General features: G+C 42.7%; 1 protein-coding gene across 1 annotated transcript in view; it reads right to left on the reverse strand.

The window, feature by feature from the left end:
* The window catches only part of GUCY2F (guanylate cyclase 2F, retinal), a 40,712-nt gene extending 19,268 nt beyond the window's left edge, over positions 1 to 21,444 (reverse strand). Inside the window, exons 1-14 of the mRNA XM_026796989.2 lie at positions 20,587 to 21,444; positions 19,406 to 19,707; positions 17,567 to 17,921; positions 14,244 to 14,328; positions 10,252 to 10,348; positions 9,626 to 9,760; positions 8,273 to 8,353; positions 7,100 to 7,276; positions 6,045 to 6,201; positions 4,538 to 4,687; positions 2,537 to 2,685; positions 991 to 1,154; positions 506 to 698; positions 249 to 423 (exon numbers count right to left, since the gene is read on the reverse strand). Of these exons, the coding sequence (XP_026652790.2) occupies positions 249 to 423; positions 506 to 698; positions 991 to 1,154; positions 2,537 to 2,685; positions 4,538 to 4,687; positions 6,045 to 6,201; positions 7,100 to 7,276; positions 8,273 to 8,353; positions 9,626 to 9,760; positions 10,252 to 10,348; positions 14,244 to 14,328; positions 17,567 to 17,921; positions 19,406 to 19,707; positions 20,587 to 21,325 (2,959 nt within the window). The 5' untranslated portion in view covers positions 21,326 to 21,444. The remainder of the gene's footprint in view (positions 1 to 248; positions 424 to 505; positions 699 to 990; positions 1,155 to 2,536; positions 2,686 to 4,537; positions 4,688 to 6,044; positions 6,202 to 7,099; positions 7,277 to 8,272; positions 8,354 to 9,625; positions 9,761 to 10,251; positions 10,349 to 14,243; positions 14,329 to 17,566; positions 17,922 to 19,405; positions 19,708 to 20,586) is intronic.
* Between the last annotated feature and the right edge of the window lie 901 nt (positions 21,445 to 22,345).

Below are 22,345 nucleotides of genomic sequence, written 5' to 3' on the forward strand. Positions count from 1 at the left end.
CCCTTGTGACTAACATGCCAGATGCAGTTCCTGGCTGAGACAGAATACAAAATCTCTCCTTAAAATGATACTAAGCCAATTTCCTCCAGAAACCCTCTCTGGGTTTTGTTTTTCCATTTTAACAGCCTTGTTGATGTGGAAGAATTTAAAGTGTATTGTAAGGGTGTTTTTTGGAGGGCAGGCATGAAGAAAGAATTCGGAGTTGGAAATGCAGTTGAGAAGGAGCTCTCTGATGTTCAGTTGCCTACCTGTGTGCAGCCCAATTCGTATCCTGAGGGGAATGTCTGGCATGTGCCTCATTTTGAATGTTCCAACAGAGCTGAGGATGTCCAAGGACATGTTGGCTATTTCAGCTGCGTGCTTGTTTCCATTCCGTTTTGGGAGCCCCGAGGCAACCATGTAGGCATCACCAATTGTCTCCACCTAGGAAATACCATCATATTAAGAAATAAATATAGAAATTGAAAAATATGGAAAGGAAACACAGAATAAAATTACTTCTCACCTTGTAAACATCATGGTTTCCAAGAACAGCATCGAAGAGAGAGTAAAGGTCATTCAGAAGGTCAACTACTTCAATGGGCTCACTGAGGGCTGAAATGGTTGTGAAGCCCACAATGTCATTGAAGTAGATGGTCACCTGGTCAAAATACTCTGGTTCCACAGTGCCACCAGTCTTGAGAGCTTCTGCCACTGAACTGAAACAGCAACACAAAAAAGATGGCAGGGAACAAACCCTTTTCTAGTGCATGCTCAAGAGCTCAGACTCTTGCTTTTCTGTGTTCAGATCTTCCACAGTATGGCTGTAACCAGCATTGATTAGAGTTTCTTATTTTGATTTGAAGGTGCTTGTCAAAACTGATGGTCAGGTCTACAATGTTGCTCATTTCTGGGGAAGGGTGCTGTCCAGACTAGATATGGGCTTGTTTTGGGGTTGTTTTGGTTTGGTTTTCTGAAGATTTTTTTACCAGTTAAAGTACCAGTACTTACGGTGGAAGCATTTGTGACAGCAGTTTTTCTGTCTTCTGTTTTTCAACCTCTAGCTCTTCAGTCCGCTCGCTGATTAAATCTTCCAGGTTGCTTGAGTACTGCTCAAGCATCCTGAGCATTGAGTCAATGATATTGGTCTTCTTCCCTTTGTTGATGGTTTTGAACTGGAAAATCAAACTGGAGAGTTATTTGTCTGACTCTTTACATCACTGTAGCACTCTGAGTTTGGAGAGGAACAAAAAGCAAATATTTCTTTGGAGGTGTCGTGCTAAAGACTGGATTTTTAAATGGCAAAAGTTGAAAGATAATGGAAAAGGTAAATTAGAAGGTGAATTTGCACCAATCAGTGAGAGTCAGATGAAACACAACCTTACAGCAGCTGTCAACATGTACATTGTTACAGAGTCTTGTCTGGCCGCAGGTTTGCAACCCCATTTATCCCATGAACAATCTTTAGGGTAACTTGCAAAACTTTGCATTCAGAGGCACAAGGTTCAGGGTGTTAGCAACACTTACAACCTTTTTACATGTTACGGCACTTAAATCCACCTTTGCACACTGACATGCATGTGTACTGCCACCTCCATTCCCAGGTCTTCACTGAGTTGTGCTTTCTCCTCCTGACCTGAAGTTGAGCTGCTGGAACTTTTGGATAATTTGTGACTTTAGAGGCTACCTTAGACTCAACAGCGGAGTCAGCAGGTTCAAAATTATTCACAGCTTCATAGAACCAAAAGGCAAAACTTAAACATATTTTTTTACCTCTTTTGAGGAAATGCCCTAAAGTTGTGTCAGGGAAGGTTTATATTGAATACTGGTATTTCTTTTTTTTCACAGGGTTTGTAAAACCTGTTTGGAACAGACTGCTTAGGATAATGGTTGGAGTTACTATCCCTGTTAGTACTCAAGAAACATATGGATGTGGCACTTGAGGACATGGTTTAACAGCACACATGGTGGTGGTATGGGGTTGATGATTGATGATCTTAAAAGACCAACCTTAATGAGTCTATGATCCTACCACCTTATAAGAACACAGGGACAACACTGCTTGATCAGAAAGGGGGTTATTTTGCCAGTACCTGTCCATGAGATTGGCCAGTAACAGATACCTAGGAAAGCTGTTTAAACAGGCCACAGGTACACTCATATTTCCTTGGGATATTCTCCAAGCTTCCACCAATCTGGAATTGAGAGACCTCCTATGCCAAACATTGTATCTTTTTCTTTAACAGTCTTTGGTGAATTTTTCTTATAGTTATCATTTAAACACCTTAGAAGATTAAAAGAAGAATTGGTCTGAAGGTGAATAATTTACAAATCTTTCATCTCCATGAGACCATCTGTGCAGGTACACTGCTAATGTGAAGACATCAAGCCCATGTCCAGGCTGCTCCATCACACCTCAGTCAGGACAAGTCTAGGGCTCTACAACGTCTTCATTCTTTAATAACTGAGTTAAAGCAAAAAGAAAAAACCCAAACAATAAAACACTTCCCTGCCAAGAACAAACAATGGGATTACACCAGCTTCTTTATTTACTGACCTTATGAAACACCTCCTCAAATGTAGGACGTCGTTCAGGGGCTTCAGCCCAGCATTGCTTCATTACCTGGATGCATGCCAGGGGGGCTACCTCAGGAGCTACATTTGGGCGACACAGGGGAGGGGGCTTCTTCACTTTCTTTATAATTTCTGTGGCAAAGAGAAGATTGGGAAGCACATTGTAAGATGGAGGACCTTGATAGGGGCAAATGACATGGATCTTTCCTTGTGTCCCTGGCTTGCTTCTTCAGCTGTCACTCTTAGTTCTCAGCACCCAGTGTCTGTGCCAAATGAAGCTGGAAGTTTCTGCTTTTCTCTGTCAGGAGTCTCTTGAAGGATTTAAAGAAGATTCATGTCCCTGGAGAACCAGGTTATGAGTAATAAAGTGGCGGATGGGGGAAGGATGTGTGACAGATGGATGTGTGAGCCTGCGGGCTTGTATTTAATGAAATTGCCTCTGACTCTCTCCACTAGGACCTGCAGTCTTCTAAGACAGCAGAGGTTTATGGCTGAGCCCAGACAGGAAGGATACCAGCCTCTGATGCTTCATCATTAACTGGGAACCAGGACGTAGGAGGTTGCTGGGAGTGGCGACAGTGGAAAGTATGTTACGGGGGAGAGGTTGAGTTCAAAACACTGTCTGGGAAATGACTCCCTGTCTAGAGCTCCCTTCCTAGAAATGAGGCTTGTAAGGGACTGGGCTTGGGTTTTCAAATCCTGAGAAGTCAGTCTTTTAACACCCACCAAAGTTATGGTATTTGAAATCTTATTTTGCTCAGTGCAGAGCAAGCAAACAGAGTGAAAACCTCTTTCTCTGGCAGAAGTCCTGCTGTTGCTGTGAGTACCCAAAGCTTTTCAGGATTTACAGTATACTTTAAAGATCTTTGGCTCATCTCCGCAGACTCCACCAAATGAACTAATCCAAACATCTGGCCCCAAAACTTCCAGGGGCAGCTGAGAGGAAATGCCTTCCCCAGATTGTTTTAATGTTCACAAGTGAAAGCTCCTTAGGACTGAGACACAATGAGTAGAAAGTCATCATTTTATCAGGTTAGAAAACAGGACTGTGTTCAACATTTGCTGGAGGTTCTGCAGGAGGGATGAGGTGGGAGAAACCTGCTAATTGCATCATAGTCTACATCATAGGTCCAGCTCTGATTTACAGAGTGGGATCCATTATTAACTTTGTCATTGCATTCTGACAGCAGCTTCAGGCATAGAAAAGTCAGGGCCCCATTTTTACAGCTGAACTGGCACATACTGAATTATCACACCCCGCCTGATGGTTGTCCAGCTTAAAATGTGTTGAGAATGGGCCGTCACTGAAATCAGCTAATTTTAAATTGTTGTCACTCCCTCTCTGTTTAAGTGCTTCTGACCTGACCCTTACTGCAGTGGGTTTGTTCTTCCCATGGATGCACAGCATGGTTGCACCATTACCAGCTCCTGAAGACTTCACCTGTTTGCTGTTTCTGATACACATAAACAAAATGATACATCACTTTGACCTCTGTTGAAGAGAGTGCCTCTTTAGAAAAGAAGGGATTAAGGACAAATTGATGAGCAGATGGACAAAATAGGATGTTGGCAAGGGGTCCAGCTCAAAAACTTCAGCCTCCATGATGCACAAAAGAGGGACAATGAGTGGGAAGCAAAGGAGTTTCTAAGTTATGGGAAGTTCTGCCCTCAGATTTCACCCCATACTAAGATGAAAAGTCCGAGTTTCTGCAGGGAACTGGAGGTGCTGCAGAGGCCTGAAGCATCCTGGAGAGCACCCAAAATCCTGATCCCAGTGAAAGCAGTGATGAGACATGTACCAAGGCTGTGATGAGAACCCTACATTTTGATGTTTATTATGAATGTTGTGTTGGAAACAGACTTCTGCCACTGAGAAAGGTCATGAGACTAATACATTATTGCCTTATTAGTAAGGGGACTTGGCCAGGCCTTTTATGAAGTTCTCTGCACAAAGCCTTAAAAATATACTGTAGTAGTTGCCTACCTTCAGCTGAGAGCTCTGATGTGCAGTAAGGTGGACCCCGAGCAACCACCTCTTGTAGGATGATTGCAAAGCTGTAAATGTCCCCCTTGATTGTGCCCTTTCTGCACATGTCTGGGTCCCGCAGTAACTCAGGAGCTGTCCAGAGCAATTCTAAAAAAATTTCAGAGCATTGCATTTCTTACACTTTAACTCAGACTATTGCAAAGTAAATGCTTAAATGAATACCTTATTTCAGTCATTTGATGAAAGGTTGGAAAATACTACATTATTTACTGAATAAAATCTTTTACTTCTAGTGGAATGTTAGAAATACTAAACTTCTGTGCTGACCAAAAAAAAAAAAATTCCAAGTTTTACTCTATGGGTTTTCTTAAAAACTGCCACACCAACAATATGTATCATATAACACCAGCCATGAACTTCAACATAAGAAGTCATCTCAACACTGCCAGAAGCTTTAACACCATTTTTTTTGATTAAAAATGTTCCTGAGACAAAATATTGGCACCAAATCTTGACTCTCTTGTTACAGTTGTTGCTCTTTTACAAAGCAACAATTAGCAACATATTTTCTGTAGTTCTTTTTAGATGAAAATATTTTCTGTAAAAGCAGTTTGTGACAATCTGATGCACGGTCTTTATAATCCAATAGTTCAAAGGACAAAAGACACAGTTGTAAAATATATCCAACTTCATGAAGAAATGAATCTTCAAACTGAGATTTTGTTACCCTGGTAACTGTGCATTCTGAGTAATGGGGATATGGAACATTTCTGCCACTGCAAATGTGTTTATCTTCTGTAAGGGAGGAGAAGTCTTCTGTCTGACAACTGCCCTATCTGAGACACTGAAAAGGTGTAAGCATAAAATCCCATGACAGAGGGATCAAACCATGAAATACTATTGGAAAACAGGTTTCAAGAATAAATTGGGATACCAGAGGAACCCCAAAGCAATGGCCACATGAAAGAAATCTTGTCCAAGTCTCCGAACCTGGTCCCATGAGGGCTGTTCTTAAGTGGTGGGAATCTCATGTGGCAGCCTTTGGTGATTGGCATGTAGAGGACCTGTTTCAAAGAGATCTACATAATTTTGTCTTTTAGATGACTTATTTTAACAAGAAGAAGTATCTTTTCATTTGGGATAACATAAAACTCTAAATATTGGATTGGGTCTAAGGCTGTGAAGCCATTCTACTGGCTACAGTACTGATAAGATTTCAGGAATAATTCAGTCCTTCTCCAACTGCAAGAAGCTGAAGTTCTGTCATTGCTTACACTAAAATATATTTTCTTTACCACATCACTCTGCGCTTCACTTTCAGGCAGTCTGAAAAAACCTTTGCTTACCCTTTCTTATAACAATGCATGGTATGGAGGAAATTAGATGCAGTGAGATTGAGCACAAAAATCCTTGTGTGGCCACTGGCCTGAAATTGTACTTGGACAAACATCTGTTAAATCAATGGACAAATATTTAAAAAAACATATTTTGTCATCACACCTACCTTCTGGGGATGGCTGAATATAGGGGCATTTTTGTGCCTCTAAGATCTCATTATAACCATAGTCAGTGATCTTCAGGACAAACCGGCCATCCACAACACAGTTACGAGACTTGAGACGTCCATGGGCAAAATCTCGGTGATGCAAATATCTGATTCCCTATGAAACGCAGAAAAAAATCCAGGTTGGTCCTTAAGAATTATCTTATCCATCAGCAGTCAGAGACACCAAGCCACTTTGTCACCTCAGATGGCATCAAATGCAGTATTGACTCTATGTCAAATGCAGTAATGATCGAAACAACAAACTATGAGAGAAGTTTAGAAATGGATTAGGTACATGAAATAGGTTTGTCTGGGCCCTAAAGTAGTATTGGAAAGGTCTGACAACTTCAGGAAGAGTCAGATGCCTCCCTCTGTAGCCCTATGTCTCACTGCATCCAGAAGTTCTGCTTTTAGGTAAGGATAAGAAAGTGGACCCAAGTGTTACCAAACAGGTCAAAGGAAGCCATGAAGAACTGAGTGGCCGAACCCATTTCCCTCAAGGAGGTTCAGAAGGCAGATCACAGACTACAAGAATGGTTCTGGTGGTCTACTCTCTGGAATCCACCAGATTAGTAGTTCACCATTAAGACATAAAAACACGGGACATGATTGGAAGTGTGAATGCTGCTAAAGGGACCATATGTGCAGCCATCCTGCGGTAGGGAATGGATACTGTTTGGTTCTATGGTGGATGCATTTCTGATTTATGACAAGAAAGGGCCTTTGCAAAGAATAAATTTGTCACAAAATTCTGTTGTCCCAGGTGATCAGTTACAGCCTGATATGTAGTTTTAGCCTCTTGTCCTGCTGTGTAGTTGTAGTTCTATTACCCCTAATGGTGCTTCTCTCAGATGGAAACAAAATAAGGATAAGAAATCTCATTTAGAGACTGGCAGAATTACATCCAGATCTGTTTTCCCTGTGTTATTATTAAAAAACCAACATTCTGATTGAAATAGCTTAGTCATAAAAGTCCCCTTCAGATCACGCCTCAGCAGGAGCAATGAGTTTACTTTAATTAGATCCATCACAAGAGAGGACTTAAACATCCAGTCCAGTTTCATATCCTCGTTTCTCAGCAAGTCCTCTAGGCTGCCTCGTGAGCAGTACTCTGTCACAATGGCAAAGATGCCACAGTCTGAGAAAAAGCCCAGGAACAGATTCACATTTTCATGACGCAGATCCTTCATCTGAAACAAGACAGCAAATCACAGTGAGACCAGGTCAGCCAGACACCTGCTTGGTAGCTCCTTGGCATCACTAGATGCCCTTTTCACACTTGCACTCCCAAACAGCCTTCCACTGAAAGATGGAGACACAAACAACCTCTCTGGTGCTTATTTTTGGCTACTCAACACTCTTTTCAAGCTTTGTTTTCCTTAGTCTACCCATTATACAAAGAAAGCAAGATAGCAAAAGCAAACTAAACAGAAGTTTGTGTTTTGTTTAGACAAACTGTATTGAATCTTTCACTAGGCCAGAATGGCTTTGCTGAGGTAGATTGAGTTCAGCATGTGGATCTTGCCCTGGACTGGAAACAATACCATACCTAGAGAGTCCAAAGTCATCCATCAATGGTGTCTTTGGAGACACGCACTGATAAATGTTTTTGCTTTTACATGCATAGAAATGCCACTCCTGTGTTAGCAATAGCTGTCAACAACGAATGCCTTTGAATTTAGAAAACAAATATGCTTTCTTGTCATTTGTAATAATAAAATCGGAGACCAAAATTAAGCATCTGAGAGGCATCTTAGGTGGAAACACCAAGCAAACTCCAGAGAAATGCACAACTGGGTCTGTGTCACACTGTCAACCCATATAACACGAAAATATCTACCAGTGCCTCACACTGTGGAGGGATGAGGCACACCACTCTGCCTTTGCAGGCAAGGTCACTTGAAGGATTCATTGAACATTTAACATTGCACCAGCTTGGAAGTGGCAGGTCTGGGGTGGGGTTTTACAAGCTGCTCACTGGCATGTGGATCTATGGTAAATTGTATCTATGGTAAATTTGTCAGATGCAGTTGAGCATGGTCCACATTTCACCAGACAAGACTCATTGACAACCATAATGCATGATTTAATGGACAGACATGAGACAAGGGCAACAAACACACCCTGAAGCCAAAACCACCCCCTGAGAAACCTTCCCTCCACATGTCATCATGCCCTATTCCTACCTTCCTTAAGATGCTGGTGGAGCTTTGCCTCAGATTGTGAACTGCTCCTGTCTCAAATTTTTTCAGCCACACTTGGTCTCCCTGTCCACAATCACAGAATCAGAAAATGGTTAAGGTTGGAAGAAACCTGAGATGGACCATATAATCCAACCTCCCTGCTTAAGAAAGGTTATCCTAGAGCACGTGGTACAGGATTGTGTCCAGGCAATTCTTGAGTATCCCCAGTGAGGCAGACTCCATATTGTCCCTGACAATCTGTTTCAGTGCTTGGTCACCTGCACAGCAAGGTTCTTCTTCATGTTCAGGTGGAACTTTCTGTGCACCAGTTGCTGCCTCTTGTCTACTGAGAAAAGCCTGGCTCTGTCCTCCTGACACCCTCCCTGCAGATATTTACAGACATTAGGGAGGTGCTCTCTCAGCTGTCTCTTCTTGAGGCTGAACAGGCCCAACTCCCTCAACCTTTCCTCTTAAGAAAGAAGCTCCAGTCCCCTAATCCCAGCACAGGTGGGTGACTGACAGAGCAAATATCTGAGCAACTGATAACATTGGGATCCAAATCTGAATTTCAGGTCCTTGACTTTGAAGATGGCTGGGGATTTTTAATGTTCTTGGCAACAATATCATCTAAGTTATTCATATACTGAACCCAAATAAGAATATCCACAGCAAACCTTCAAAAAAGGGGTGAAGCAGGACCTTCACCTGGATCACAACTTCAAGCCTGGAAGGTTTCTTGGTATCTGATAAACAGCAACAAATTGATTAAAAAGGAAAATAACTCTAACAAAAGCTTTTCTCTGGAATTAATGATTGATCAAATTTATTCTTCTCCTCTTCAGGAAAAGTTACCATACCATTTTTTCAAAAAGCTGCATTTTCAGGAAAAACCTGATGGATGGGGTGAGTTTTCTTGGCCATTGCCTCTGCTTAAGCTCCATACAGTCCTATTGCCACAAAGGGGAATTTGAGCTTCCATTACTCTATTTGGATCCTGTCTTGTAAGAAAGTTCCTTATCAGAGATGTCACCAAACAAAGACTGTCTTGTAAGAAAGGTTCTTTATGGTGCCACCACCACCTTAGATGGTGACTTCTCTGACAGGACCAGACTGGCAATGTTACATGTGAATGTTGAATATTCCCATCCCACGTGACTCCAAGTGTCAGGGTGAGGGTTGGGACAGAGTTGCCTTAAACACTGCTAAGTCCATGCTTGGGAGTAACTTGTTCATACTTAGGGTTTGCTCAAGTTATCTCCATCCTGGGACCTACAGAACTGCAGCCAAACACTTTCCCCCTGGAGCAGTCCGGTGAACAGAAGCAGTGGGAGAAGGCTGCATGAGGTCCCTACCTACCTCAAACAGAGCCACGTTGGAGGTTTCATGGGTGGCCACTGTGCTTTTCAAGGAAGCGGAGCGGGTTACGGATATCATGCTTCTGTTCTTGGCTGCTATGCTGTTTGCATCCGTCAGACTGTCCAAGGTCAGCCTCTGCAAGGCAAGGAAAGCAGGTGCTAGGGAGCTACCATTTTTGGGTGTAAATCTCCACTCCAGCTCTGTCTGCAGCATGGATTCTGGGTAGGGAAATCATGGGAGTGTCCCCAGCAGGTCACCCACTCCGCGTACGAACCAGAATGGACCAGGAGTGGTTCCCAGTGTATTTGAATGCAGACACTTTATTTTAGAAGGTAAGATGGTTTATCCTTTTGGGCATGCCCTATGTTGTACCATCCAACCTCAAGAACAAGGAATAAGCCCTGGCACCCAGAAGAAACACAATCAAGGCTATGATTTTACATCATCATAAAAGCTCTGACATCTTATCTGAAACTCAAAAGCACTCAGTATATGGGAAATTTTCTAATTTGCAGGGGAAAATGGCATAAAGAAGTGAAATGATGCTTCCAGAGCATGCAAATACCACATGGCAAATCTGTTCTAGAGTGCTGCCCCAGATTCCTTTCACAAGTAGAAGGATTCACCTTTCTATGCATCTCTGGATTGATGAAGACGAGGTCATCCAAGGTCAGTATGATCTTGTTTGGACCCCTGAAAAGCTGGTTGTTCAGGATACTCTTCCTGCAAGAGTTGGAGAGTCACAGTTATCAGTTTTAGGCAGTGCATTGGGTCTGACCAAGGTAACATTCCCAGCCCCTACAGTGCTGTGCTTTGCACTGGTAGCTGAATGGGTGTGGATACCAGACCAGTGTTTTGGCTACTGCCAAGCAGCAGTGTCCTTCTGACATTCCCTCCCCTCACCAAAGGGAATGGGACTGGGCAAAATCTTGGGAGGGGACACAACCAGAGCAGCTGACCCAAATTAGCCAAAGGGATATTCCATACCACATGACATCAGCTTAGATATTTAAGCTAAGGGAGAGAGGAGGAAGGGGGGCATTCATGAGTTTTCAGTGTTTGCCTTCTGAAGGAACCATTGTGTGTGCTGAAGCTCTGCTGCCCAGGAAGTGTCCAAACATTGCTGCCTATGGGAAGTAGAGACTGATCTGCTTCTTCTTCAGCTCTCACACATGCTGATCTCCACTTGTTTCTTTTTTTTTACTATAATAAAACTGCCTTGTCTTACCCTGCTGGTCATTCTACATCTTATTCTCTCCCCTGTCCCAGTGGGAAAGGGAGTAATAGAGAAATGAGTGGGCACCTGGCATCCAGCCAGAGTCAATCCTCTACAGGTAGGTAGCCAGTTTACACCTCCTCTGAATTCCCCACACCTGGCTTCCCTGCACCACTGGACCCTGCCTGCAGTGCTGCATCCAGCTCTGGATCCCTGACTTATGAAGGTCATGGACCAGTTGGAGCAGGTCCGGAGAAGGCCATGAAGATGATCAGGGGACTGGAGCACCTCTGTTATGGAGACAGCTGAGACAGCTGGGACTGTTCAGCCTGCAGAAGAGAAGGCCTTGGGGATTCTGTAGAGCACCTTCCAGTGCCTAAGGAGAGGGGCTACAAGAGAGCTAGAGAGGGACTTTTGACAGGGACATGGAGTGACAGGACAAGGGGGAGTGGTTTCCAGCTGAAAGACTGCAGGTTTACATAATATATTAGGAAGCAATTATTTTCTGTGAAGGTGCAGAGGTTACCCAGAGAAGCTGTGCCAGGCCCACCCATGGAAGCATTCAAAGCCAGGTTGAATGGGGCTCTGAGCAGCCCGGTGTAGCTGAAGGTGTCTTGCCCATGGCAGAGTGGTTGGAATGACATGATCTTTGAGGTCTAAAATGGTGTGGGAGTGGGGAAGGACGTTGGTGAAAGCAGTGGACAAATCACCATGCCTTGCCTTGGACTTAAACGCCAAGTCGTCAACATGGATAGCAACAAAAGATATCATCTCAAATATCATCTGTCTTATTGCAGATAGACAACTGGATTTAACCTGCTTACTAATATTAATTGGATGTGTATGTAAGCCATATTTTGTTTTGCTTTGCTTTTATTTGTCATATCCCAAATCATTCTCCATTAGGAGACAAAGACAAGTTTTATTAGTCCAGTTGGTCTGGTCATGAGCAAACCACATTTAGGCACACCAGCCTTTCTTAAGGACTGAAGCTGAAGTGTAGTTAATTTATAAGAGCTGCCTGGACACAAGTTACTGTCTAAACATACTGTCTGAGTGTCTATATTGTAGCACGGTGCATTTTGAAGCACAGAGCAAGATATGCCCTTGTAATGGTCACAGATTCATACAGAGGGAAAGGCTGCAAGGGACGAGCAGTATGGCACACATGACATCACACCTCATCATTTTGATCCCATTGTTTCAATGGACATCAGGGTCTAACATTGAGCACAAAGCAGCAGTATCTTTTAGACAGTCAACAATGCCTCAGCCAGGAGCAGAAAAGGAAGGGAAAGCTCCCCTGTTGCCCTCAGTGTCACTTTTGCTTAAGGAATTTTGTTAACACTACAGCAGATGACTGATCTCCTGTTTCCCTGATGAGGTGGACAATAGGTGATTTTTGTTGATGTTACTGTAGAAGGACACCACCACATAAAACAGCCCCAAGTCACCACAATTCACTTTTCCTCTCCATGTATCATTCTGGACATTTTAGAAGAGCATGGGCAGCTTTTTGAAGCTGAGAGGAAGCCTTGGCCACATAACCACAGGCTTTACTTGGGATGATATTTCTCTAAACACACTGTCCCAAGCCACCCAACTCATCTTCATGAAAAAAATAATAATTTATGTACCTTTCACAAGGCCATCTGAAAAACCTTGCTTGATAAATCACATCCTCTCCCTAATCAGGGAGGAAAGCATCCTTCTGCCAAAAGCTAAGCAGAGAGAGTGGAGTGACTCATTTAAGGTCATGCAGCAGATCCCTGACAGAGCTAAGACCAGAGCTTCCACATTTCAACTCAGACCATGCTGTGGTTTAAATTTAGTTCCAGACATGCCCCTTCCTAATATAAATCACTGTCTGAGTCATGCTGGAATTTTTCTTCCCTTGCAGATGGCCATACATCTTTTCTCATGACCAAGCCTTCCCAAGCACAGCCTGGTGCTGGTGGAAGATCTTACAAACAGAGTAGGCAGAAAGATTGTCATTTATTTACTTAATTGTAGAGGCTGGTGGCCAGCAAGCAGAGCAGGGTTTCACAGAGTGGGTGGGTGGAGGTGACCTTGTCAGTGTCTGCAGCTCTATCAGAAGCAGCTGTGAAAGTGGGGGAGCTGTTTGGGGCATTCCTTGCTGGGTGGCCCTTATATCTGGGTTCGGAGGGAGATTCAGGAGTGGAGACAAAACATGTCTCGGAATTATTTGAGAGGCAAAGCTGGAGGGAACAATCTAGGAACTCTGCTCTGCTGAAGTAATTGCTGCTCAGTAAATGTGCCTTTTGATTTCAGTCTATTTTCACTCTAAGTTTGGTCATGAGGACATCAATAATTAGAGACAAACTACTCCAGGGGCTATAGTGACCTTGCCAAGAGCAATCCATAGCTCCTGGACCAACCAATCCATTCTGGCACTTTTCTACCTTGGATATGGAGTTGGGACACAGATGTGACATGCAATTATGGGAAATTATGCCTTCCCCAGAACACTACTGCCTGTACTCCTAAGATCTCATGCCCAGACCAATACATATATAATGGGAATGACCAGAGAGCTGAATCCCAGGTCAAAACAGAGAGTGAATCAACTTGATAATAAAGATCTATCCTAAATATTTGCTTCAAATTCTCTCCAGAGGTATTTTCTTTCTTTTTAGTGCATGGAGAAAATACAGAGGGTCAGCCTCACATGTTTAATAGGAAACGTGATTATATTAAAGACAGAAATTCAGGCAAGAATGATCTCAATTAAGAAAAATACTTGGTTTCAACCTTCATATTCTCATAACAGATTCCTGTATTTGGTTTCTGTGTCATCTTTTGCACTTCCAAAGTGAAAACAACCTTCCTAATGTTTCAGAAACATCCAGCAGCAAACTGCTGGAGCAGGGCAAGGGTGTGAGAAGCCCTTCCCCTCAGGAGGTAGGAGCAGCAGAGGTAATGTGGGATGAACTCACTGCAGCCCCCATTCCCCGGCCCCTGTGCCACTGGTGGGGAGGAAGTAGAGAATTTGGGAGTGAGTTAAGCCTGGGAAGAAAGTGTTTTTAAGCTTTTATTTTATTTCTCATTATCTTACTCTGATTTGATTGGTAATAAATTTAATTTTCCCACATCAAGTCCATTTTGGCTGCTGTGGTAATTGGTGAACGATCCCCTCCTGAGCCCATCTTGAGCCATGAGCCTTTTGTTGTATTTTCTCTCCCTGCCCAGCTGAGGAAGGGAGAGATAGAATGCCTTTGGTGGATGCCTGGCATGCTGCCAGGGCCAGCACACCAAAAATGTGAAGAGAAATGTGGCTGGAAAGCCAAGGGCAAAATCAGACTTTCTGTGTGTGCATAGTCTAAACTGCTGGCTAAAGCACAAGCCTAACAGAGAAGTCAAAAGTGGCACCAACTCAAATACCTGATGAGAGAAGCCAGGCCCACAGCACACAACACCAGGACAAATAACAGTATTACTCCCAAGAAAATGACAGCAGGCTCAATCCCTGTGCAAAGATGGGAAAAGAATCAGTGAATTAGAAAATCATTTTGATTTAGGCAATAATATTAAAAACATCAATATCAGGCCATTGGATTAAAAAGTCAAGTATTCAGCCAGAAGGATGCTGGAAGACAATTTTAATGCATTGTTTGTTTATGAATACACAAATACTTACTAACTTGGCATACATAAGACTTCAGCTATGCTAATTATTTATTTCCATGCACTTTTTTTCTAAACCAGACTTAGGGCAGTGGAAAAATAGTTTTTCTTCAAGTAAATAAATAGACCCACAGGGAATTGTGAAGTTTTAGAGGAAGCTTCTGCAAAGTTCATAACTTTTTAACCTTTGGCCCTTTTCTCTTGAAGAATTGAAATGCTGAAAAAAAATCTTTATCTTGTGGTACCAAACCAACGGCCAGGGTGAGTCACTGGCCCATCTGGGCTTTTTCATTCTCTGCTGCAGATTTCTAATGTTGAAAAGAGAAGAAGAGGAGGAGCAGCAGAAGGTTGATGTTCTCCTCAACACATCCATCAGCAAAAAGTACTGGAGCCAGATACTTTGCTGATGAGTGTGTTTACTAGAGAGCTAAGGGAAGCTGAAATGACTGCATAAGCTAAATTCCAGTGGGAACTGTTTGCTGTGTGTTTTCTGGTTTCTAACTTTTCTATTTATTCTGCTCATATGCATAGATCTATAAACACAAACAAACATGGAAAAATTTGGGTTGACAAAAGGTTCATGACTCTTATGTTACACTGGCACCTATGTGCAAGCACTGAGACCTAGAGCATTGCAGTGAAAGCTGAAGGCATTTTTGAAAACTGGTATTTGTTTCAGGAAAAGTCAGAGCATTTTAGCTGAAATTTCACTGCTTCAGTCTAGGGCCCCAGGCCCTGATTGCCCTCACACAAACACAGAAAGAGGCTGCCCATGAAAGCCGTGGCTGCCCCATGCATGGCAGTGTTCAAAATCAGGGTCCACAGGACTTTAGGCAACCTGGTCTAGTGTGGGATTGGAATGGATGGATGGCCTTGAAACGTCCCTCCCAAGCCATACCATACTTCACAACTAACCAGAAGTAAAAGTAAGCTAATTATGAGCTTATGGGAAAGAGCAAACTTACAGCATGCTTGAGGGAATTTATGGGATTGAGTTAAAGTCATTAGGGAATGCTTTAAGGGAGCTGCAGGAGTACATGAAACTTCTCACAGGATCTTATGGGGAAAGAGCAAACATGGGTAAAGGGAGAGATAGAATGGGTCAGGAATGCTCAAGTATCTGAGAAGATGGGGATGCTGGTCACATATAGCCATATTGTGCATTTTTTCCAGGCATTTGATCAGTGCAGTCATTCCCACCTTCCTAACCCCATCTACGTTTTTTTCCTGAGTAACTCTGCTCTCTGACTGTATATGACATTTACAGACTTAACATCAACCTAACTCACAGGGAAGGGAAGTCCTGGAGGCTGCAACCCATGAGAAGCTGCAAATCTGGAGTCAGCTCCTGCAGAGCCTGAAGGGTTTGAGAGATGGCTGTGAGGGAATTTAGGTTTGGACCATCTGCCATAGGATGCATTTGTGAGTCTGAAGAAATTGAGGCTGTGAGATCTGCTACCAAACTTGGAGCCTTATTATGAGGTGCATAAGAGCAGCACCAGGCCATTTCTGATGTCCATGTCCCAGCAGTGCCTGTAAAGAATAACTCTCCTGTATGTGTCTGTATGTGTTACTCTGCCAGTGACTGGCTCTGTGTGTGTGTGTGTGTATGTGTGTGTGTGTCTGTGTCTGTGTGTGTGTGTGTTTGTGTCCTGGGAACACCAGCTCAGCCCTGCTCCTGGTGCACCTGGAGTTAGGAAGCACAGCAGCCTGACAGCTTCTCATCCAACACCCCTCCAAGCCTAACTTCATACAAGAGCTAGAGTGAGGCTTGTATTTAATTCTAGACATAAAGTACAGTCTCAAATTCTAGCAATCATAATAAATTACTGTTTAATTGACAGATGCCTAGAGCTTTATGCCTTTGTAAAGGTATGAACATAAAATCTGAGCTCTCTAAAAATCAGTGGGATTTTTCTATAGACTTCAATGAGATGTTAAATTGCTACACTGTTCCTAGGGGCAGTGTAAAATTAGATATATGATAGTATTATACTTTTCTATTGCTTGCCAGTTGCTACAAGATCAGTACATCTCCAGTTTTCATGGAGTGACACTGATTTATGTGTCAGCTCAGTTATGGCTAAGCCAAGTGAGAATGGTTTTCTCAGCTACTGGATGAAATATTCCATAGTTAATTTCATTTGTTTAAGACATAACCTGGAGCAATAGGTGTAAATGCTCAGTATTTTAAGCAAATATGAAGAGGAGGTTGAGTACCCTACCCTGAGATTTTGGCTTCCCTATGAACTTTAAGACTGCACCATAGTTGCCTCAATTTAAAAACAATAGGTAAACCCAGTCCCCAGTGCTTCCTTCAAACCTAGGAAGTAGCATAGATATCTCTGCCCCCAGATTGATTACTACCTTGGTTATCTATAATAACTCAAATTATTTTAAGTAATGATTATCAATTTTTTCTCAATGAGCTGAGCTCTGATGGTCCTTCACTCCTCATTGCTCCCTGAAAACAGGAGCAGGGGTGAACAGGCAGGATGCTGATGGCGTCTGCTCTTGTGCAGCTCTCTTAGGCTGTCTTCAAGGCAAATCCTCTTAGTGTCTTGTCCCCCAGAAGGACAGAGACAGTGCTGGGTGCAGCCTCTGTTATATAATGGTTACTGTTAATATTGGCAAGTGTTGAGTGTTATACCCAGAAAACCCTTCAACATATAACAGTGGTAACAGCCTTATTGGCCCAGAAGAGTAGTGGGATTAATGGCTCTGGAATTGTTGAAAAAATTGTGTAGATGTGATATTTAGTGGTGGGATTGGCAGTGGTAGGTTAGGATTCAGTGATCCTAGAGGTTTTTTCCAACCATAATGATTCTATTATTCTATGATCTAACAAGCAATAAGAGAATATTGTGGATCAATGGTGTTACCTCTGCACGGGATTCCCATTCCAAACAGCATGATAACCGGGCATCTTTATATTAGATCCTTGAATTTAGATTTTTCTGCTTGGGGAGTTCTAATTTAAAGGGGAAACCACTTGGAGTGAGAGAAAAGATGAAAGAAATGAGAAGCATGAACTCAATGTCAGTTCACCCAATTTTTTGGTTCTTTCTTTTCTTTCTTACCTTCAGTGCAGAGAACATCTGGATCAAACCAACAGCTGGGGTCTGGTTTGGGTGGAATTTCATTGGGAAAGTGGATGGCCCGGCCTAGGGGCAACACAGAGCCTGCAGACATGTCCAGCAGGTGGGTTGGGAAGAGCTGGTTCCCATGACCATCTGTGTCCAGTACCACATAGTTGTCCAGCCCCTTCCCACAGCTGTCTGTCTCTACCTGGTGGCTAAACCCAGGGAAGCTGAAGTTTTTTGTGTGCTCAGCTATGGTGGCTCCTGAGGCTCTGACTCCTTTCCTCCGTGCACTGTCCATAGCCATTGCCATGAAGTAAATGGCATCATAGATTGTTCCAAAGAGTGGAGAAACCTAAAATACAGGAGAAATTGAGGATAAACTGCTCCTAACCTTCTGTTCGAGATTGGTGGCAAAAATGCTTTCCCCATGGCTAAGCTGTAACTTAAATACTGAGACACCAGAACATTAAGGCTCACAGAGCAATGGGTTTGAAGAATCTTAGGTTGAAGGTAGACCCAATATATGCATGATTTTGAATATCTGTCTTTTCTTACGGTGGATTCACAAAATTCAATTTCAAAATATTTTTAAAACCACGTAAAATTGCATTATGATGGGAAAAGCCAAGATTCTGAGCTTGATGTTCAGCTGAAATTTATCACAAATTTATCCTGCCTCAAAACATTTCACTAAAATATCTTCTACAAATAGAAGATTGAAGTCAGAGGCTCCATACCAAGACAGGAAAAGTGTCATGCCCAAAGGATTGGTATTCTCTGTCAAAATATTATTTATCCCAAAGATGCCAAAATCCCCCAGCAGAGCCACAGCAAACTTGTTCTGTGGGGTAACAGAGCCTTTTCTGTTTGCATTGCTCCCTTCCGTGCCAGACTTGATTTAGGAAGCTTTAACACAAATGGTGACTTTTGTAATCACATGGTCATTCACAGCTGGTAGGTGAAGAGAGATTACAGCCATACACCTGTGAGAAAAATGAGGAGTGCCCTTGGGAGCCACAGACAAATCTGACATTTGTGGGATTAATTGATCAGATGTAGAGATCTGAAATGAAGTACCTGACACTCAATACAGTGAACCTGGGCTCTCATTAAAGTGAAGGGAAAGAAATTAATGCTTTCAAGGCATGATTCATCTTCTTCTAAAGTAGATCTGATAAATTATGCCTTAAAAGTACTTGTAATTTTTTAAAATGTCATAGGGAGATTTGAAGAATAGCTCAGCTAACTCCTGTATCTCTTCACCAGTGTAAGATTCTTCAGTTCTTGTAAATGTTCTCAAGGTAAAAACTGATTTGATTTTTAATAGGCTACCGGGGACGTTTAGAGGATCATGCTTACAAAGAATAACCTTGACTATAGTGCTAAGAAAAATGCAATAGCAATGGTCTTAATATTTGCCTGTAGAAGCATCCAGTATTTCTTTAGTCTGTCTCATCCCCTCAAATTCTCAGTCATATGGATATCTTATTTTGATTCCCTACAAACTCCATGGACCTCATCCACCTCAAGAGATACCTTTTTAATTCAAGTCCATTGCAGCTAGCACACAGCAAACCAAATCTGAGAGCCTCAGGCATAGCCCCTTTCTCTTGAATTCCCATCATGATCCTACAGTTTAATCAAGTGAGTTATATTGCCAGACATCTGGGAAAAGTGACCTTTCCAGATGAGTACAGACCACATTCAAATTTCCCGGTTTTTTTCTCAAAATGAAAGTGTGCAGGCTGGATCGACTCTTCCCTGTACTTTTTCTGTAACTATTGCTATGTTTCTTATTGACAGGTCCCAGAAAAGCCCAAGAGAAAGACTATTTACCTGTGTGGCTTCCAAATCCCTGATTATTTCACCACTTTCTTTAGCTTCCCTGAATGCATCATAGAAAGTCCTTTCTCCAGACTCCAGAGTGATGGTCAGCACAGCATCATAAGCCTCCCGGAGCTTGCTGTCATTATCAAAGACACTGAATGAGATGTTTTGGTAAGGCAGACTGTACAGCAAAGTGTCATAGGGAACAAAGATGTATCTTCCATCTGCTAGTCCCATTTCCAGAGCTTTTGTGAGCAAGGCGGCCTGTTCCTGCCCTCCGATGAGAACAGAATGCATGCACAGGAGAATAACTGGAACACAAGGACAGTGGAGAGTGTTAGTAATCTGCCTGGGGTTTTCAACATGAAATAGCTCTTGCACCCCCAGTAAAAGAGCTGCCTGAGCTACCCTGTCAGGTCAGGCTCTGATGTTATGTGCTGGAGAAGCTGAGAGTCACACCAGTTTTGTTCAACCTCTAGAGGTCTGTACCACCTAATAAAGGAGATTGTGGGTGTTAACCATTTCTGGAGCTGTAAAGAAAGAATGGAGAGAAGCTTTGACAGGAGTGAGGCACAGGTGAAGATGGGCAGTTGTGGTCATTGCTGTCATTGACCAAAACCTGAGCTTTCCCTCTGTGTGTGCTGAGCTGACAAACACAATGCAGCTGTAAGCAGTGCCCAACCTCCAAATATACACATTTTAGGTAGACACAGCTGGGCTGTGTTTAAACATCTGGTTGTCCCAAAGTCTGTGCCTTTTCTTGCAAAATGTCGTGGGGCCAATGTCTGGTGGGGAGATCTGAAATACAGGACACAGCATCAAAGCAAGATTTTTGATTTTGATATTGATTTTTGATATTCCACAATACAAATCATCTTAAATACAAAACCTTCCTATAAACTCCTCTTTACACAAGCCAGGCACAGAAAACCATTTACAATTTTTTTTTTCAGACAAGCTGGACCCAGTGTTTCAGGTTGTAGTAGATGATTTTGACCTATATTCATCACATACAAAATGCCTAGCATTCTTTTATGTGAAGCCCTGTCTGCATTAGGATCAGAGATAAAATTCTGCTTGACTTAAATCACTTTAAGTTTTCATTCTCTAAAGTATGTCCATTGAGTAACAATGCAGTCCTACCCTAGGGAAAAAAAAATAAAAAAAGGAATGAGACTCAAACCACTTACTTTTAATGTTATTAACTTCTTTAACCTTGTTCCATGTGTCTTCAATGCCTTTTTCTCCCTTATGCACGGATATAACAATGCCTACAGGTAGCCCATGGTTCCTGAGTGCAGTTGCTGCCTCCTTGGCTGTGTACCTCCAAATATCATCATTGGATGCAATGATGCCAACATGAGCCCACCTAAAATATTTCATTATTGTAAGCAAAATTTGCATTGGAGAGGGCAGAGTTCTTGCAAATGCATTATGGTGGATGGTGGAATCCAACTTATAATTGATGCACATCCAGGAAAAGATAGCTTTATTCCAGTTTTTCCCTAAATGTGCAGCCACCTCACAGAAGCCAGGGTTTAGAGGGCCTATAAAAGCTGAGGAAAGCTTTCCAAAGTCAACAAATCTAACCAGAGCTTTAGGTGTGTCACATTCTTCTTGGAGGACCACATAATCCAGCCGGTGGCCAAGAGATAGTGAAGGATCTCTGCTTATTCGTCCCACAGCTAACCTGGCAGCCACATGCGGAAAGGCTTTGGAAAAGAAGGGGTCACAGTTCCAGGGTCCAAGCAGACCAATTTTAAAGACAGAGCAATGTGCTGGGGAACAAAGTAGGATTATTCCAAAGAGCAGCCACCAGAGATCCTGGAAAAATGTCTTGAATGAGCTTCCAGTGTTGAAGTGATGCACTCTGATGTGCCTCGACAGCGCCCAGGAGGAGCTGTGAGGACTCCACAGGGGAAATGGCATTGTTTCACAAGTGGATAGATCTGCACCAAGTTCTTCAGGAAGCAGGCAGAGTGTTACCAGATGCTGGAAGGAAAGCAGATTACGTTTGCCTTTCACCACATGTATCTGTTCCGTGCGTGTAGGTACAGCTGAGTCAGCCCAAGCTTCACAGCAGCTCCCAAGGCACAAGTCTTTGGGGAGCCAAACCCACACACAGACACGTGGACTTGCACCACACCAGCCACCTCACCACGCAGAAAAGTGTCCAGCCAGTGTCAGACATGCCATAACCCTTAAATGCACACTTACATAAACATTTTAATATGTTTTGCAATATACTGTGATACCAGGCAGTGAGGAATGAGTCTGCTTTGTTTGTAGCAGTAAGTACAAGTTATGGGTACACTGTGCTTCTGGTTCCTAAGAAAGAGTTTCAAAGTCGTGCAGACAAGCACCTATATAAGAAAATTAAACGGTGAAGTCAGCTAGGCCATCAGCTTCCCTCAAAAATCCTCAGTGGGTTGTGAATATGAATCAGAGCCCATACAAAGACAAAAACTCTCACACACATATTCATATACTTAGAGATACATATGTATGTGCATATAACTTTAAAACTTTCTGGAAAAAATTTTCAAGGGCAACTCAGTCTCTTAAATCTGACAAATTGAAAGGTGGATAAACAGATAATCAGAAAATGAGGGAAAGGAGGATTATGATTTGAATTTAGATAAAGAACTGCTAAATAACTGTCAGGTCAAAACCTTTGTGTATGTAAGTGTGCTTCAAATATTCTTGGTTAAATACTATGAGCCATAGGGTTGTTTGGGGCTTTTTTTAAATAACAGTTTCCCCCTTCACAGCCAAGCATAGAAATACCAAAGCCATAGCAGGCTCTCCTCCATCTGCAGTCTCACCCCATGGCTTCGAAAACTTTGCTGATCCCAGCAAGTTTGTGCTCTAAAAATAGCAGGCCCCTCATTCTGGCTTACCTGCTCATTCCTGGAGAAGTATTTTTATCCTGGATGCTCCGGCACCGGG

The sequence above is a fragment of the Zonotrichia albicollis genome, chromosome 2, assembly GCF_047830755.1.
Source record: "Zonotrichia albicollis isolate bZonAlb1 chromosome 2, bZonAlb1.hap1, whole genome shotgun sequence".
Lineage (NCBI taxonomy): Eukaryota > Metazoa > Chordata > Aves > Passeriformes > Passerellidae > Zonotrichia > Zonotrichia albicollis.